The sequence below is a fragment of the Glossina fuscipes genome, unplaced genomic scaffold, assembly GCF_014805625.2.
Source record: "Glossina fuscipes isolate IAEA_lab_2018 unplaced genomic scaffold, Yale_Gfus_2 150, whole genome shotgun sequence".
NCBI classification, from domain to species: Eukaryota; Metazoa; Arthropoda; class Insecta; order Diptera; family Glossinidae; genus Glossina; species Glossina fuscipes.
Genome location: NW_023998493.1, coordinates 1,138,497 through 1,159,109, shown reverse-complemented (window position 1 = coordinate 1,159,109; position 20,613 = coordinate 1,138,497). Strand labels below are relative to the sequence as shown.

The 20,613-nt window shown below is 33.4% G+C and overlaps 1 protein-coding gene and 1 pseudogene across 3 annotated transcripts in view; one reads left to right on the top strand and one right to left on the bottom strand.

Annotated features, from left to right (window-relative positions):
* LOC119641459 (inner centromere protein A) overlaps positions 1 to 20,613 on the bottom strand; it is a 147,822-nt gene that overhangs the window by 111,784 nt on the left and 15,425 nt on the right. For all 3 annotated transcript variants that reach the window (XM_038040154.1, XM_038040157.1, XM_038040156.1), the window contains exons 2-5: positions 17,794 to 18,921; positions 17,488 to 17,728; positions 13,342 to 13,455; positions 9,276 to 9,662 (exon numbers count right to left, since the gene is read on the bottom strand). In XM_038040154.1, coding sequence (XP_037896082.1) covers positions 9,276 to 9,662; positions 13,342 to 13,455; positions 17,488 to 17,728; positions 17,794 to 18,467 — 1,416 coding nt within the window. In that variant the 5' untranslated portion in view covers positions 18,468 to 18,921. The remainder of the gene's footprint in view (positions 1 to 9,275; positions 9,663 to 13,341; positions 13,456 to 17,487; positions 17,729 to 17,793; positions 18,922 to 20,613) is intronic.
* LOC119641440 overlaps positions 18,547 to 20,613 on the top strand; it is a 4,863-nt pseudogene continuing 2,796 nt past the window's right edge.

Sequence of the window (20,613 nt, the reverse complement as noted above, 5' to 3'; positions counted from 1 at the left end):
AAAGTCCTGAAGTTCATATAAAAATAATGGATTTCTTTTTCCCCAAAATATACAAGGCGGGCTTTAAGCGGAGCACAACGTCATCCAAGGTTAAATGGTAGTTAAAGAACCTGGAAAGCCACGGTTTTAAGTATGGCTATGGCCATTCTAAACTTGCCGGGGGGTCAAACATTGGCGAGCAGATGGCAGGAAGAAATGATCTAATTATTTCTCTAGAGGTAATGGAGTCTCCTGATTGGTAGGAGTCATTCTGCTTCGTAAGGACGCCTGTTATGGCTTCATATTTAATCCGTGACTTTTCGCCCACCATGAAACTAAGTATACATGTGCAGGTGTATACATAAAACGGGTAAAGACAGCAGTCTGTTACAACCGGCGACGACGACGTCCCTCAGGAAAAAGCTCTATTAGAGGGAGTTTTTTCTATTTTAAGAATTCTTCTTTTCTACACAGAGAACAATGGCGTGAAGCGATTAACATGAACAGATTATTATAAAAATTAGCAGTGTGCTGGGAGTAACATCTATATGAACATTGAGAATTTATAGCAAAAGCTACTAAGGGTTCGCAATAAAAGCGCCGTGGATCGATGTTAACAGACTTCTTTTGGTCTAAATGGGATGATGTTGATCCCAATATCGAATAGCATCCAAAGAGGTGGAATTTAATGATTTTCGATTAATCCTTGTGTCATTATTTAATGTCGTTACTCTACTGTAAGAAATTTCTTCTATTTCAGCATTAAAAACGAACATCAATCTATTGGATCTACTCAACGAAGCGCTCGAAAATTGGATCTGCCAGAAGTGGTTGTCATTTAAATGACACAGTTGTTAAAATTGAGTTGAAATATACAGGAAAACAAAAGAGAAATCTTTCGCTTTTCGTCAGTTCATTTAATTCTTCTCTCTCTTGCGGATTACTAATTTGCCTGAAAGCTATGGAAACAGTCCTGAAGCGAAAAAATGGTTCGCCAAAAAAATGGCAAGTACCCTAAATACACTTTTAACGAAGCCTCTTTAGACTACAGATATATATTTCTCTCATAGATTCCTGAGCAAGGGCAGCCATAGCAGCAGTTATTATGCACCCCACATGACTTTGAAAAAATATTTTACATTGAAAAAAACGTTTTCTAAATCTTATTTTCAAAAATTTGTCCTTATACCATTTGCCGTGAAGGGTATAACAAGATTGGACGGCGTTCGTCATACGTCTAATAATGCATTTTTCTGATGATGAATTTGACATACTTCCGCCTAGCGAATCTTATCCGAAATCCAAGACCATATTTCAGGAAAACCATTATCAAAACAGTAGTCGATCATTGCCAATATTTCTCGAGAAAAGTTGTTGAAAAATATTCTAAATGAATGTAGAAAATTTGGGCGGGATGCGATCATGTTTGAAGCCATCTCCCCTGTAAATTTTCTCATGAAAAAAGACCTAATAAGTTCTTTACCCTTAAATACATAGCAATTTTATTTATTTTTTTTTTAATTTTATTTTGTTTTTAATATTTTCTATTTGAATTTTTTATAAACGCTTAATTTAAAAATTAAGTGCAACTGGAATGCAGACAATAGGCAAGTACATGCATGTAAGGGTGAAAATTGAATTTATTAGGCGAAGTGATATAAGGTATTTAGAGCTTGCTTTTGCTTTTACATATATATAAATATAACGTTTTAATTCTTTCTTTTTTCCTTTTACCTTAATATCTTGATGTGAATGCTGATATTGGTTGTGTTGATGAGCATGTTGATGTTCTTCGTCGATATCCATTTGTAAGTACATCTTTTTCTTTTTTTACTTTAACCAAATAACCTTATAGCACACATGTAAACTAATACGTCAGTTAGTCTTAACTCCGAAGCAGAATACGAGCTATGTTAATATTCGAGTAATTTTTTTAAACCGATTTAAAATATTTTTTTTTGTTTTATTTATTTATTATTTAAAGTTCAATAAACTTAACCCAACCAACAAATAATCGTACACCAGTAGAGTCACACACATGTAGTTTTACTTTTTTCACTTTAAATTTTTCGGTTTTTATTATGATTTTTCTTCTTGTGCTTAAAAAAAAAAAAAAAAAAAAAAAAAAAATCTTTTTTTTCTTTTTAAACTTTGTCAGCGATTAGTGGGTTTGTTATTGCCGTTTAAAGTATTTAACAATTTCCTGGTTGAAAAAATAAAGAGAAACACGATAATAATAACTTGGTTGTTTGTTATTGTTGTTACTGCAACACTTACTTATAAAAATTAATTTCTATTTATTTAAGACAAAAGAAAGAAAAACGAGGCGAAATATTCAAATTAGTTAAACTCTCGTTAGTTTTTCCTCCGGTGTGTATAGTTTGACAGATTTTCTTGTCGTTATTGTTTGTTTTACTACCTTTTCTATTTTTTATTTATATTTTATATTTTTTTTTTTTTATTTATTTTTTTTTTTTTTTTGCAAATGCACTTCTACAGCTTCTTGCTTGGTTTAACCTGCCTGTCCATGGTCCAAAGCAGTGTATTGTTTGCTGTATGTTTTTTTTTTGTTTTTCACTAACAAACAGGCGACAACAAAACTATATAACTATTTAAAATAATAAAAAATGTAAAAAATTGCAAATAAAAATATCGCGTTGTTAACAATTTAAACGCTTTTCACTGACCCCAATTGTTGCCGTCTATGGTCTGTTAGTTGGCTGACCGGCTGGCTAGGTAGGTTTTGCCTAGCCTAACTTAACGGCGTCAAGTGCGTTATGAGCAGTCGTGTTCGATGCCTTTTGCCCACCACCCTATACTCATATAAATATTGCATTGTTTTGTTTCGTTTTGTTTTCAAAGCAAACGAAATGCTAAAAGTTTCCCGTCAGCTTTTCTTCTTCATTTTTAACCAAACAATCTGCTTTACTAAGTGAGTGAATTGTGCTTATGTGTTTTGTATAATACTTTATCCCCTATTTAATGTTGGTGTGGTTGTGCTGTATTAAAAAAGTATTTGTTTACAACTTTAAGTAGTTTAAAGAGACTTTTTGGTTAAGTTAATTAATGCATAAACATGGGTTAGAAAGTCGGCGAATATTCAAAATTTGAACTTAATTCCATTTTTATATCCACTAAAGGGCATGCATTAAATTTACCAAATGTTTATAACGTATAACATTGATAGAAATACGCACAAAGGGCTCCAAAAAATTAATGCATTACCGAAAAGCGTGACAAGAGCAACCGATTTGGGTGTATTTGCCTCTCCGTTCCCCTATGCCGTTTAGTCAACTAAAGTCATAATGACAATTTCAACAATTTTGCTCAAATTTGTTCTTTTTCCCGCTCATTTAACCCCGTTAAGCTAAGTCCAACTTTCAGGTAAATTCAGAAAAGTCAAAATCAGTGTTAGAAACTAATCAATATTTTTGTTTTTTTTTTTACTCTTTTCATTTTATTTAGAGGCATTTATTGGTTGTTCAATTTTTTTTTTTTTTTTTTTTTTTTTGTGTTAAGTTTTGGTTAGGTTTAGTTAAAAAAAAGCAAAAAATTAGGTTGGATTGAAAGCAATTTACGATTATCATCGATAATTTTTAATTGACGTCTAAAGTGAACATCCATTCGCTCATCAAATGGGTCATATACTAGAACATTCATATTCTCGTTAATTTGGCGGCAACTCAGAAGTCTTCGCAGCTTCGATGAGCATGTATCATATATATGAGCATATATATTTCTCTATTTATATATGTGTTTGGCTTGTAGACGGGAGTGGACGCTTTAGCAGATCTTCGGATTGGGTACAGTTCTTTCTTAACGAAAAATTGAAAAAAATTTGTAAACCATTGGTTTAGAAAAAAACGAAAATAATAAGCTTTTCGATGATTGTGGTTCGACATATTCACCGATTTTTTAACTGAGCTTGCTAAGGAAAAAGATTTAGTACATAATCGCGATTTGCTTTGCACGTGTCGAACGGCAGACTTCTAGCTATGCGCAAGTAAGTCAATTGCATAAATCGTGATGTTTAGAAGAATTTATATGTACAATACAATATGTTGCCGTACCTAGTGCTTATATCTGAGCGTTACAAGTGTTCAACAAATCTTATATACTCTTTTTATAATAGTAATAAGAATGAATAATAATCTTACCTATTATTCATAAATCACTGTTATTTCTACAGTAGTGATAGGAGCAGCCATAGTGATCATAGTAATAGTGTTAGTAATAGTACTAGCAGTAGCAGTAATAGTAGTGGTAGAAATAGTAGTTACAAAAATTTCTCTACAGCAAATGTACGATACCTACGTGAACTTGAGATGGATTATGAACATCTTTTCAACTTAACAGTGAATCATTTCACAATTGTTTTGTTGTAGTAACGTAATTCACACATGGCATGAAATTCTAATGGCGATACTAGTAGTTAGATGTTGTCTATGAATATTAATTTTAATAGAAAAATTTTTACATTTAATAACTAATGAAAACTAATGAAAAACACTTAAGGAAAAACGTAAATGACTAATGACTAGATTAACACTTTTTATCGAAGTAAAGAACAAAGTGCATATATGTCTTTGCAAAGTCGAAAATCTCCTATTGATAAATGTGTATATTTTGTGAGATATTTAAAATTCCAAACGTTTTAAATCGTTTTCCTGGTTGTGTGCAATTCATATATCATTTCATTTGCAGGTGCTTCTTTGCCTGGCTATGCGTTGTCTCACAGGAAGACATAAATCCTCTTTTTGGTGAGATCAACGAGACAGAGTGACTGACTGGCTGTCTCTTTATAGCATATAATATAGATGTGTGTATGTATGTATGTATGTGTGTGTGTGTGTGTGTGAGTGCACGCTTGTATGTATGTTAAATGTATAAAACCGCATGTTAGCTCTGATCTTACACGAATGCATTGTTGTTTGTTTTTTTTTTCTTTTTTTTAAATGAACTTTTTGTTTGCCCCAGGAAGGAGATTGTCCGTCTGTCCTTTCATTTGTCACCGAATGAAATAATTCTCAACAATTCTGAGATTTGTCTTTTTGGTTTAAGGGTCTTCTTTACCTTACATTATTTCCAATACCGTTGCTCTTCTACTGTGTTACACTTTAGTCATATTGTTGGAGTAAAACTGCACTTTGCAAACTTGTTTGTTTATGTATTGGTTTTAAATTACAATCACTTTACAAATACAGCAAAAAAATAAACTTGTCACACTGGAATCGTATTTCACAGAAAACAGAATATTAAGAAAAAAAAAAAAATAATAATAATAATACAAGAGACACACATAATATTAAGAATAACACGCATGCATGCAAAAGCATAAAATTCAGAACCCAGTCTACATGGATATCTTTTGCAAATTGTAATGAATCGCTGTAACGATTTATGTTAAAAACACATACACACATACGGTCAAATAAACATAACAACACAACAAGGTTTCACAGTAATGCTTACATAGGTATATACGATTTACCCATAAAATCAATAACTGAAAGAAGGTTTCAAATTACCAAAGCGTTGGTGCTGGTCGTTGAACGCTTGATACGAACGCACATTTATTATTAAATTTTATAATTAGGTTAAATTTTTTTTTTTAAGTTTTTCTTATTATTTTGTTTTTTTCTTTTAACAGTTATTTTACTCGGATTTCATATAAAATCTAGTAATAATAAAACTAAAATAGTATAATTTTTTTTTTTTTTGTTATTTCCGCAATTTAAAAATTGTCACTTAAAAATATTGTTTTTAAAAAACGCGTAACGCATGCGCACCGAAATGTAACTCAAACTCAACTAAACAAAATATCTGTTGGATATGAAAACAAACATTAGCACTTGATTCGTTTTAGTTACTTTTGTGCTGATGCTTCTTCTATTTTTTCATGACTATCGGTTTGGTTTGGTATCGTTTAATACTTGAAACCGGCTATTTTTTCCCTTTTTTCATACCATGCAGCAACATGCAACATGTTTGATAGTGTAGCACGTCAAACCTAGTACAGTAAGACTTTTTATAAATCTTCCCTAATAATTGTGCAAAAAATCTTGAATATTTTATAATAGAGACGAAGAGTTTATGCCATAAGAGTTCATATTAAATAGTTTTTATACCCATCCATTGTAGCTGGTTTCTAATATTAGCTAAATGCTTTGAATCCATAGAAATATGTATCGGGAATCCCATCGAATATGCATATACTTGACCAGAGCAAATAGCGATACCGACATAAGCGTGTTTAGCTATCTACTAATCTGCTTTAAATTTTTCACAATATTTCGGTTAGAAGAACAAATCTAAATATTTCTTACTAATCTTAATAGATTAATATAAAATATTGCACCACGGATTCATCACAACTACTAACAAATTAACTACTTTGAAGGGGGCTTTGTGAATGAAAATGTGATTTTGCGTTTGTCAAATAACTGTCAAGCTGCTACTAAGTGATGTAAATATGCGATAGTACGCAATGTCTAAATGAATAGGTAAACAAAGATCCTTAATGAAAATATAAAGAAAAACATATGGCTTTCTTATTACCCATTACTGTCAAATGATAACATCGCTTTATCGTTCTGAATTTATTATTCGAAAAAAGGCTTCAAAGGCATTGTGCAAACATTTCTAGTCAGCATACAAAATATAGTCCATAATTCCTATGCCGGGCAATTTGCTCGTCCACTGCATCACCATGTATCCACAATGTTCCCATTAATAATTTATTATTATTATTATTATTATTAATTTCGCCAGAGAAATAAATTCTAAGACTAAACTCTTAAAAGCACTAGTATCTAAGGCTATCGGCCTTTTATTAAAAACACTACCGCACTTGAGATTCGAACCCACGACCACTGAGTTGCTAATTTAAACCCAACACTCACTGTATATTTTATACAATTTTGGAATAACACATTTCACCAGTAAGAGCAAGGACACCTTTTTTACACGAATTTTTTGGTCTATCGCGAATCGAAAAGAAAAATTTTCTTAACTCTAATCTTGGGAGCGTCTAACAGAAACTTATGTACATAGCAGCAAAATACAATTGAGGGAATACTGTGATCAGAGGTCATTCGGTTTATGCCCACACATGTGTTAGTGACACGTCTTAGTCATAGTTGGGAAATTTATATTTATTAGAAATTTCAATTAAAATTTTTGCACTTTTGTACTTATGAACTGAATTTTCACTGCACACTAACTTTAGTTCATTTTTGTAAGAAAAAGAATTTTTTTTATTTTGTAAAAAGTAACGTGGATTTCATTTTTACTTTTTTTGCACGGTTTTCTGGAAAAATATTTGTAGTTTTTTTATCTTACACGACTTTTTAAGGTTATGGAACATATTGACCCTAAGTGGCATATATTTTTTGCACGATTTTTTGCACGGGTTTCTAAGGAATACATCTAACGTGTAAAAAAAGACTTACGGGTATTCACCGCTATACCTCCAAAGGTGCAGAAAGCACACAATAATTTAATACATCCAAAGTAATGAATCCCAGGCATCTAAAGATATGCGAAATAAATTACGAACTGACGGCGTTACATCGAGCCGTTTATCCGTTTGTTATTAGCATTCTTAATGCGGATTAATATTGATTCCTTAGGCCTACTTTAGATCGAGTTGAGCGATGAATCGTACCAACTCACAAGTGCAAATTTCTGTCTAGTTTTACATATAGCGTACCATTTAGAGTAAATCTAGGCGCTCTAGCAATTTTTACATATACATCTGAAGCAATGCCCAAAAAGTTTAATTCATTTCCAAAGTTTTTAAGTGATTAAGTTCTCCTCCATTGTCATTACCTTTAAATGTTTTAGAATTTTACATACAGTTTATAAAATGTTATTTAATTCATGAGTGTCTGGCGCTGTCAAATTAATATATAGCGTAAATAAATATGTTTTAACTAATTGCTATTTTACGTGTTTATGGATAATTATTCTTTATTGACACGATTGCCGGAAAAAGTATTTTGCCTGTAAACCGCATGCAAATCTGTGACAACAAATCTTTGCGTAGGTTAATGTAATGAAAAGTTTTTCTATTATTACTACTTTCTTTCAATTGTCGAAACAGAAGAGTCAAACGAAGCATCAACTGGGTTAATCGCTTACTTAAAACATAGGAGGCGTAACTAACATTCTTTTGCGAGTTGATTTTCTTCTCAAGAATTTTAGTTTTGCTTAGCCAACCAAACCAAAAACAATATCAATAACTGAAAAATTTTGTCGAGGTCTGCACTCATCCAGATATAACACATTAAAATAAAATATTTCTTAATAATACTTTTACAAAAATGTCATAAATCATTCACAATCGATATAAATCATAAAAATACAATGCTTTGAGGCGAATTTTCGGTGCACATCTTGCCAAACGTAACCTTCATAAAATATTTAATCGCTAGACAAGGTAGGTTTCAAGCTAGCTCATCATTCTTAAATATACCAACATTTTTCATATTCGGTTGATTCTGTTGAGATTTTTTCGTAAGATTTGTTTTGCTTTTATTTTATGACATTTCAAGCTGCGGAAATCTACTGTTGTGCTATGGATTTCAAAAGTTTTTGCTTGTCACCTTAATGGATTCACTTGTTTCGATATTTTCAGGACTTTTATAAGTAATGTTTACAAACGATCATAAAAAAAGCCTACAGCTCCCGAATATAAAGCCGGTAAATCCGGTTACAATTCCCAGCTTGATAGATCATACTCTAATTGTGATAGGCTTATTATAGCACTAGTGAATGCTCATTCGGTAGAGGCAAACCACTTACCGATAAGGTATACAGCCCTTCTCTACTCATTCTTTCACCAGATGACTGTCACTGTCTTTATACAGGAATAAAGGATATCCGCTGGTTATCCGCGGGTCATATTAAGGAGAAATCGAAAATTATGAAAAAATCCATGTCATCAAATTTAATTTACAACGATTCATTGGCTTGAAGGCATAGAAATGCAAGAAAATATCGCATCTGGACACTTAAGCCGTTCTTTCATACCTTCAATCTCCGTCTGAAGGCATCAAGTTAAAGAACACTAATTGCATTGATGGCCACCTTCAGTGGAAGCATTTCTTGGGATCAATTTGAGGAAAATAGATAACGAAAAAATTTTATACTAAAAATGGCAGGAGAATTGATTATGGAAAACATTTTTATCTCTTGGATATCTCGGAATATTATAATTCAAACAAAAAATGTTGAATAAAATTTTGGAAATTGAAAAAAAACACAATTTAATATTTGTTTATTGATCTACTTACCTCGATTGGATGTTGAGCTTCGTCTGTGATATCCTTCGCGTTTTCGTTGCTATTACTGTTACTCTCGATGGTCTTAGTATTATTAATATTATTATTACTGTCTTTAGAATTTTTCTTAATTTGTTGCGGTGTTAATTTCACAATTTGTTTTAATTTCAATTTATTATAATTTTTATTAATATTAGTATTGATATTATTACTTTGTAATTGTGGGTTAATTGTTGTAGTCGTTGTTGTTTTACTCGTTACATTGTTTGTTGTGATCGTTGCATTACTGCTGGTGGCGTTCCTTTTTAAATCATTGCTGGTAGCCTTAGAATTTTGTAATAATAATAAGTCCTTTTTCAGTTGCCCAATATTACGTTCCTTAGTTTTTATTTCCTCTAGCTGTAACATAAAAAAAAAAAAACAAAAAAATTCATTTTTAATTGAAAATAAATAAAATTACAACGCTTTTAAAATAAATTGTGAATCCCCACCACCAAGGCTAACTTCGATTATTGAAATCGCTTTATGATACCAACGCAATTAATTGAGGGCATACCTAATCTAATTCTCGCATAAGTTTGCTCACGAGTTTGACATTATTATTGAAAAGGTCCTCCTTAAAGCAAAGAAGTTACCGAAACGGGCAGCACTTAGTTGTTCGCATTGCCTTGTCAAAAGGGGTGAAAATTGAGAGAATAAAAGACTGGGCGGCTGGTAAACGTTCAAGCCTGGAAAGGCTAATGGAATTATCATGGCTCATTTACAAAGACGTGCCATTATACGTTTGCATGCCTTTTAAAACACTTCAAATGAACGGCTTGGAAATGTGTTATTTACACACCTAATATAGACTGAACTTACTTTATAGCTATTGCCAAGCGCTTGTCAGCTGCCCATTTTCAAACATAAACGATAAACTTTTTCCATTTTAACAATGACTTACAAGGTTTTAATGCACCTTGTAACACAAATACTCAATCCATCTCGGTCTCCGGTATAAATTTTTATACCCCGCATCACTTCTGGCATAAGGGTATATCAAGTTTCTGCGAATATATGCAAGGTCCAAGAGGACTTGAGATCGGGCTTGTCGGTCCATCTCTCCATCTGTATTCTTGTGTTCAACTTACGTCTAACTTTTGAGATATTTTGAATAAATTTGGTACACTTCGGCGTATTTCGCCCCAAGCACGAACGCTATTGAAAATGATTCGGATTGGACACCGCTTTCGATCAACACCTATGTGGATAACTGTAGGGTGAGATAGAGCATGTAACAGTTCTGCTTCTTACTGTTAAAAACGAAGTGATAAACGTGAAACGGAATTATAAACAATTAAGACAATTATATTGAACATTGACCGAATCTTTTTTATCGAGTTTATCTTACAAAAACTTTGAAAAGAGATGTAAGATTGAGCGATCGCGGTTGATTTTTTCCATTTTTGAATGGTTTATTTAGGATCACTCGTAGAATATACGGGAGAGTCTTCCATCATTGCATGCGTTCTAGTTCATGAGTATTTTAGCAAAAAGCATAATAATAATAATCTAAAACAACAATCTTTTGCTGACATATTTTCAATTTACTCACTACGAGTAGTCTTGCTAGATTTGACGCCGATATCTTAATTTTCTCGACCGAAAAAAAGTTTGCCGTAAACATTACACATAGGGCTAGACGCAGATACTTAAGTCAGTTCAAAATTTAATGTTGACCAAAAAATAGTTAGTTAATGGGATCACCGAAGCTTCCCCTTGGATATTGCAAACGTTTGATGAAAATGAATGAGTATCCTCCTTAAGCTTCGTAGGCGAATATAAAAAAAATATTGAAGGCACACGAAACCAAAGTTCTTGCGATCATATAATGTTAAAGTTCATGCAAAATAAATAAATAATTTACATATGATAGAGGATTTCCTAAAAAACGGGAAGAACTATATTTTCTTTGTTATCTTTGTGTACCACATTATTAATTCCTTCGGGTGAATGCACCCAACAATGCAGAATACTACATGTGTGCTACACAATATTCGCGCCTAGAATTGTGAGCACACATGTCATTGTTTTTATATCTCGAGAGTGCATCTTCTCAGAAGACATTAGTAGACTTTGATCTCAAGCATAATTCAAGTCGTTCCGCAACCACTCTAATCGCTTGATATAAATTCATCAGATTGACTACTGTTGAAGCCCAAAAAATCGCTTTCGGCATAACGATTAAGGACGATTGAACAGATAAAGTATTATACCTTTTAGATAAAAGTAAGCAAGCGTATATCATTAGCTATTCCAGATACAATCATGAAATTTAACATATTTACCGTTACAGTACTGTCAATCTAAAGCAGAACCTATTCGTTTGGAGGAACCAACGCGCCTTAAGTAGGTATGTTTTACAATATTTTCATATCATAGTGTTATTAGTAGACCAAGCACATTTTTAAAATCACATCAGCATTTTGCCTTATGCCCCTAATAGAAATCGAAAATAAAGGCTATACTCTTTGTGAGAGCGTTGGGAAGGAATTGGACTACATGCGTTCATTTTACGCCTGTAACAATCGCGCTTTTAGTGTCGCAAAAATTGAAATTACTTCGCATTGTTTTAATAGAAGCCCGCAGATCAAGTTTATTGCTTACTACCAAAAAATTGAAAAACCTTCGATCACAATTGCTTCACTTTTTCATTCAACGACTGCGCTTTTCCAAGTTTTCAGGTTTCTAGATTTACGTTAACACGCGCTTGGCCAAACGTTCATTCCTTGCCTGTTCAGCTCGATGCTGAAATGGGTTGCAGCAGACTTTGAAATCTTTTGATGACTCCTTAAATACTACTCCTTAAAAGGGAAGTGTTCTCATTTTCAAACACATAAACTCCTGCTGGTGTCTGCAGTTAACGATTACCATGGTTAGTTGTAGAGCGATTTGATTAATTGAATTGCCTCTAATTGTTTCTCTGCACAAGCTCTATAACTAATGCGGGTAGGTATCTATGACCTGTGACCTTACAGTTGCAAATTAATTTTATTAAAAAAATGTCGAATGGAAGTCCATAGAAATTGAAAGTTTGAAAGTATGTCAAATTAAGATTTCATATAAAAAATACATGCATAAATAAGAAAAATATACGGCTAAACATACCTAGAGGGAAGCAAGAATAGAACGACGAATTAAAGGCTTAATTAATTTACTGTTTTGTGAAACTTTATACATAGCTTCGGTACAGTGTCTCCGCGCTTTACTTCCAGCGAACATAAAGGGTATGAAAAATTTAATATATCGTCCGATAATGGGTGCAATAATAAAATGCTTATACATTTTTTTTTTTATTTTTTTTTTTTTAAGAAAACATGTTTAGTAAACATGTTCTTATTTCATCATCGAGCATAAGGCGCCTTTCAATATTTAAGCCTATTAACAAAAAATTTATCATACACTTTATAATTAAGCAAAAATCTCTTAAATAAAACACACACCTGCGTAAAAGTACCAAAAATTTGTTAAATAATTACAAAAATCCATTAACTTTGCTACAAGTGCGTGCAAAGTTAAAATTTAAATAAATTTCGCAAAAGTTCACTGATCCTCTATGTCTAGCATTAATAATTTCAAAATATAATTTAAGACAAAAAAAATAATATTTTACGTATCTTTCCTGTTACGCCTTCGCTGCTTATGTGTATGTGTGCATTAAAAAGCAAAATCCTTTACTAAGGCTCTAATCAACTTATGGGTATTTCAACCCAATGTTTTCATGGCGTAAAGACATGACTGCTTACTTGCTGTTAAGGTAAGAAATAAAATTGGCCTACGGCTCTCTGGCCACATTATTAATGGTCATTCATGTTTGCTGAACTTATGTGAATGAAAAAACTAAGAATTTTTTTTTTTGTCTGCACCGTAACATATTCTCACATGTTAAATTCTTAAACACCTTTATGAGTCACTGAGAAAATATTTGAAATTTGCTAAACAACTCTTACTTCTACTATGTCTACAAAAAATAAAAAAAAATAAAAAAATTCATTTCTTCGTCTGTTTTCGTTTTACTTTTTAATTTTTGAAAACTTACCAATCGTGTAATTTCATTTTTGGCAGATTTTTGTATTTGAGTCAATCGGATTTCATAAGAATCTCTTAATTCGCGTATATCAGCTGCTTTACGTCTATCAGCGTCGCAATTAATCTGTAAGACATACCACATCATCGCAATTCAATTTTCATTCTTTCCTTCAATATCAATTGACACAGAGCAGTCACAAGAAACATGCCGAGCAATTAGTATAGCACAACTCACTTAACGGGAATGTTAGTAATTACGATAAAACTTAATATATATGTGTCTCATTTCATAGACGCATCTGACTATGGGATGATAGGTCAAGGACTAGAGAAGCCTTATACATTGATTCGTATTTTTAATGATGTGCATTACGAACAGTTGAAGGTCATGTCTTTCCTTAGATCAGTTACTAGATATTATTGTATATCTGATAGCAGTTAAAAAAAAAGTTCGTAGCTTTATGCACTAACTATTTCATAAACGACGATGTAAAGTCACAAAATATGCATCGTTCGAAAATGAGTGAAAAAAAAATTCGTGCATTAAAACATGTAATCCAGCTGGCTGGGACCGAATCTCGCGTACGCACCACCATTGATATTTTTGGCTCCACATACATTTATTTATTGTCATAAAAAAGTGAACGGGATAAAATATGTCTTTCATCTTTTGCTTCATTAAAAGGTATTATTAAGAAAATTTAATTTACCATGTCCTGCCGTCCACCATAATTAATTTGGCTTTCCGCATTCTACTCCCCAAGTACTTTCATGTGATACCCATATCAATAATATTGTGACAAAAAAGTTAATCCGCTACGTCGTGACGCCTAACACAACTTATTTAACATTAATACACTTATCTTATCTGCTTCTACTCTCGGAGTCCAAAGGAAAATTTCAGCTTTCTTTCTTTCATAATTTGTGAGTAATGAGCAAAAAGTCATAAATTTTTGGTCAGAAACACGGAGATGCCCTCAGTTTACTCTTCACTGCGGGCTTGTTCAATACTAAACTGCGTGCAAAAAGTTCCAATCCAACTACCTAATTTGAAGTCGACATCCTCATTTTTGCGACCAGGAGAATATCAACAACGCACATCACACAGACACGCAGACAGATAGACAGGGGTTACTACGCATGGCAAACATTACGACCAAATGAGTATAGCCACCATCCTTCAATGGTGATGGCCACTTGTAACGGAGGTTATTTATAGCTAGGATTTCGCTCAGGGCTGTTCAGCGGTCCGTTCCAAGAAAATTTGTTCGTTGAATTAACGGAACCTTCGTATTTTGGTGTTAGATCAAATATATATAGTAATGAAATCCAAGAATCATACAAGATGGCCTTCGTGGTGAAAGAAAAAAACCAACACGCATTGAATGGGCAGCCTTGCTTTCTCTTTACCGAAGGAATTATAACTCGCGTGTGATTGTGTTGCGAAAATGAAACTGTGGCGTGTATGCTCTGTTAATTAATCTTTTTAGCGGTTTAACAGGCAGTTTATCGAGTCCCTAAAGGTGTATTTTCGGGCTGGGCGTCTGTGAGATAATGATGCAAGTGCACACTATTATCTCTAGGACCTCGTAATTATCTAAAATAAATATTTAAAACGTTAAACAGTCTCTAAGACTAAAAAACCACCGCGTTAATGGCTAGTGGTAAATCAATTAGTAGCACCCGCAATATATATATAATAGGAGCTGCTTTGACGTTTCCTTTGACGGGAATTGAATATCTTCTTTGTACGGATATAGTTTAAAGCACGGTTGACTTCGCAAACTTCCAATTTGCAGAAAAGCAAAGCAAGCTGTTGCTGAATACATGCTGAATACATGCGCCATCAGCGTATATGATATAGTCCATGTCCAAGTACGACAATAGAATTCAGAGTTGTATTCTCGCATTTTAAAAAGTTGCAAATTAATGTGAATAAACAAAACAAACATTAAAAGTATCGGGCTAATTTCTCGCGTTTAGAAGAAGGGTTATATAACGAAAAAAATTAAAGTCCGACTTCCTCGACCGAAAGATTTCCACTCCTTATATTTCATTATTAACACGACCAGCCAATTCTAAATCTAGTTGTATAGTTCTATCGACCACTGAAAGAGAGGGTGTATTCATAATGTTTGCAAAACGCAAAATGAAGCTTGAGAGACCCCCCATAACGTAAATATATTCTTCATCGGCTCGAAATTCTGAATTGGTTAAGCCGCATCCGCTCATCTGTGGTTTTTTTTTTTTTGGACGCAACGACATACTCTGGAGTTGAAAGTGTGTGTTGTTGACCACTGACGTTGCGGATTAATTTTTTCTTAACATTACCTTTTAATGGACCAAAAGATGAATTTTATCTCCTTCACTTTTTATGGTTACTGCCGCTCAATCCGAGCTGCTTAAGCTTCCTCTTTGAACTTGCTTAGAGTGGCTCGTCCCTTTAGTCTACCCAATCTGGTCTCATTTGCCTATCTAGGCTAGACTGCTAAGGCTGCCCAATCTGGTCTGCTAGGGCTCCCTCTTCCAGTGGCTTAAGCTGTGCACTCTGGTCTGCCTATCTTACCTAGTTCAGTCCGCTTAAATTCTCTAGCCTGCTTACGCTACTTTCCCTAAACTGTATACTCTAATCTTCTAAGCCTTGCTCTAATCTGCTTAAATTGGATTGCCTAGTCAGCTAATGTTGGGACGGAGTCTATGCATGTGAAGAGTATCCCAAAATTTGCACAAAGTTTACGTTTGAAGCCTCCACGCCATCTAGTTAAGCGAATAGTAATAAATGACATTAACTGGCCGTTGACTGCTTATCGCAAGATTTTATTTAACATGTTTCGGACTAGCAATTGTGATAAAATATGCACTGTTGTTCTGTAAATTGTTGCCATTTTAAAGGTAGCTTAATAATGCCCTTCTCTTAGAAGTCTTGGTCCCTATCGATGAAAAATTCTAGTAATCGATTTTCACAATGTCAATTTCTAATTACTAAGGTATTTTTTTTTTGGTGCCAGGTACGTACTATATGATGGATGCATCCCAACCAAGATCCCGGAATTTTTGGCGAATCGCTATAGACGTCCACAGCCTGGTGTTGGAAAGCAACGCCTTTCCTGTTGGCCGATTCCGGCCATTTCTGGTCAATCGGTAGCTCCAAACGGTGCAGTTGTTGACAATAGAAATCCTAATTTAATGTTTGGCCGTCCGATTCCGAATGATTTCTTTCTCATCCCATCGAATGGACAATAAAACCTTCCTGGCCGTCAGCCACCGTTGGTTTGGCTACCGTTTAAGTTGCGCACAATTTTGTCGTATGTGACCCATTTCTTATCCACAGTCACCATCCGTTTAAGAAATGGACCGATTTTATTTCGCTTGGTTATGTCTTCGCAAACGGAAGTTCGGTTTATCACGTTTTTTTGTATTAATTGGTGTGGCACTCAAACATCAAGTTTGTTTTTGAATCCAGATCTGTGCAAATAGTTTGAAACCGTTTTATGGTCGATCTTTAGCACTTGGACTGTGCTAGAACTGTTCACGTGCCGGTTAACTTCGATCGTTTCTGTTATTTCGACGAGAGGCCTACCTGTGCGAGGTGCATCTTTAACATAAAAAATACCTGAACGGAATCGACGAAACCAAAATCTAATATAATTGGCTGTTACAATATCGGGACCATTCGAATTTTCATCCGCCTAGTTTGCATTTCGGCTTTTTGGCCGAATTTTCTCTTTGTTGATGCCTATTTTTAACACCCTATAACTCACATCTAAATGGACCAAACAAGAAAAAAATTTTTTTAGTGCGAATTGCCAGCTTTGCAACGAGCATAAATCTGAAATTGTTTCATCGATATTTTACGGGATATCGATCCTCACAGCAATCTACAAATATTAGTATCAAAATTGAGATGAAAATTTAATTTTTTTAAAATAATCTCCTGGTGATTGAGAGTAAGTTCCGTCGCCAGTTGAGAATAGCGCAACATGAACATATTATGCACTTGTAAAATCTGTTAAGCTCTGGTTCTTTGTTAATGGATATAAAAGCCTACGAAATATTATTATTGATGTCTTAAGAAACTTTTCAACAAATATCTTCATGCTATTTTTGTTAGTTATTTACTTTATTTGGTAATATTTGGCTATTTTTATTCACATACCAGTTTCTTTTCCTCAAGTGTTTTATTGGCTTCTTTAAGATTATTAATCTCTGCGGTCAGTCTTTGTATTTCATAATGGACTAAGCTGCTTGCATTGGTGGAGGTCATCATGGTTTCATTATTAATATTCTCATTTTTCTTTAATGCAATCGTCGCATTGGTTTTCTTGAAAAGCTCTAAAGCATTTTGCAATTTTTTAACTTCAGTTTTCCACTTCCGGGTTTCTGCTTCATTTTGAGCTCTAGAATTAAAAAACATGTAACAAACATAAGTTATGTTTAAGTAATATCTTTACTTAAGACTTACCTTAAAACTCTAACCGCTCCTCTTTCGGTGGTTAAATTCGTTTTCAGTTCGTTGATCTCTAAACGCAGTTGTTCGGTGAGAGCATTGAGCTTTTGTATGGTTTGTACATTCTCTTGTAATTTACGTTTCAGTCTCGGTGGTTGTACAAAAGTATTCGTTTGTGGCACTTGCTTTAAAGCACTATTGGGTAGAGGTGGTTTACCTATTATCTTTTCTGATTTTTCCAACTTATTTGCCGGATATGCCTCAGAGGTGCTGGCGTTGTCAGCTTTAATCGGCAGCTTGCCGCGACAATTCAATTGCATACCTTCTATGCGAGTGCGCTTTTCTTGATTTACAGTATCTGACACCGAGGTTAGAGATGAAGATAAAGTTTTCTTACGCTTCAATTTATTCTCCGACAAGCTACTAATCTCCGGCCATTCTTCATCTATGTCAGTTGTTACTGAGCTTGACTTTAATTCTGGATATCTCATTTTCATTGCTTGGCCTGCATTGCCTAAACTATGTTGTTTTAGTTGCCTTTGTTTCGCAATTTGATAATTTTTACTTATATTCTCAGCCAGCTTAGTTATTAGCTGCGCTTCCCCCGGTTTGGGCATTTGAAGGGAAGCGTTATTATTCACGTCATTTAACGATAAACTAGAGGTCGTTTTATGGTCATTATCTGCCATTATTTTTTTTGTTTTCAATAAGTCATACAATTTGCAATTTGTTGAAATTGTATGAAGTTCGTTTAAAAAAAGGGGATTTATGAGTGACTGCGGTAAGTCCGACCCTTGGAAAGTCTTCTTTAATTGTACTCTTAGCTTAAAAGTAAAGAGCAAAATTCTATAAACGTTTACTTTTGTCCATAGAAAAAGCTTAAAGTATGTTTTTCTATGTATTTTGTCTCTCTTTTCGAAATTCAGTGCTTTTTCATTAATTTAAAATCGTGCAATCGTTTTACTAAAAACGCGGGAATTTTCTTTTTCTTCAATTATGCAAATTTGTTCGGTTATTGTAAAAATTATTGTTATTGTTGTTTGCTTTTTGACTTCCTTAATTTCAAAAAGAACTGTTGATATGTGTGGTTGTACAATCTTTCTTTAACGTTAGCACTTGCTTGGATTCCTCAGCTGCGTTTCACTGCAATGAAAAGAAAACATGAAAATTAATATCTGGAAAATACGCGAACTAAACTAAATTTAATTTTACAAGTGAGCCTAAAAGTAGATCGCCATAATTTTTATTATCAAATTAAACTGCTTGGCTACTTGCTTACAACTACCTATATAATATAATATGTTATACTATATAGCAATCTATTCGGTTATTGTCCTGGCTTTGACTTACACACCTTTCTCTGATTTAACTTAAAAACAGTACTGATTGTTTATTTATTCGTAAGCTCCCAATAAAGAGTTTTTTTGAAATATTCATTAATATATTTCTATTGCTTTGCTGATATGCGTCTTGAATTAAAAAAAATATCTACATTCCATACCACCTATCGGTCAATAATTTCCGAAGATGAGATCTTCCCTAACAAAAATCCTGTAATTTCTTTCTACTTTGTTCGTTTGCTTCCTACTTTTTCTTGTTATTTTCAAAATAATTTAATTTTAATTTAATCTTATATCAACTCAGCATTGGCTTGGAAAATGTTATGGCCCCAATTTTCTATCGCGGATAGTTTTTTGTCGTTGACTTGCCGATTTTAAGCGAGATCGCAAGAATGGGCTAATGAACGCAGTGGACGTCCAAGACCATCCATGACACAAAAAAATATTTAAAAAATCGTTAAAATTGTTCCCCATAATCCAAACGTGAAATTTTAAGAGTTATCTGATATACTAAAAGTATCAAAAAATATCTTCACTTTTGCATAAAAATGTAGACATGGGATAGTCTCTTTCCAAATGAACTAAGCTTCAAATTGCTATGCCGTCTATTGTATCCTCACATACATGCCCGCAAGCAAATATTATCTTATGACAAATGGATTCCCAAGCAAAACGATGAAGTCATTGCAGAAACTGAAGCGTATTTTAAGGGCTTGCATGGAAGGTGATCGTTCTATAAAATGGCATCGAAGAGAAGCATTGAGTTTATTCTATTTTATTTTTTTTTTTTGTTATCCTTAAAGCTGACTATGTTAATGAATATAGTAAAATTTTGCAAAAAAAAAAAAAGCAGTTTTTTCTAGCTCGAGCTTTCTTTACGATAATATTACACTAACCCATAGCTAAATAGCTCTTAATCATCGATCTCATAATTAATAACAAAGCACATATGGCTGGTGAGAGAATTTATTTCATTGGATTTTGTTTATATTCATTTGATGTGGTTCACTTAATTCGGCTTATTATTTTTTGCTACTGTGTACTGGCTACTTGCTATTTGCTGTTTGCTACCTGTTGCCTGCTATTTACTACTTACTCTTTGCTTACTGTTTCCTATTATATTGCGCAAATAATCTACGTTTCTATTTTTCCTTTTACTCTGTCCTGCTAATAAATCATAACGCAGAATAGTTCGCAAATGCGTGAAATAAAGAAGTAGATTATGAATCAGAAAGATTTGTCGCTCTTTGTTTCTTAACAAAAATTTGTGGGATTTCCTGAGCCGATTTTTATGGAAAATGCCGGGTTTTCATTTCCAACCATTCATCGATTAAGTCTACTTTGATTTAAATCCAAGTTTGCAATTAAAAGCAATGCATTAGAAATTATAATCCAATCTTTACGTTCAGCGTTTTACTTTATCTCACGTTCGTAAAATAGTTTTCTTATAATTGGCACGAACTGATGTCAAAATACAGATAGCATATTGTAATAT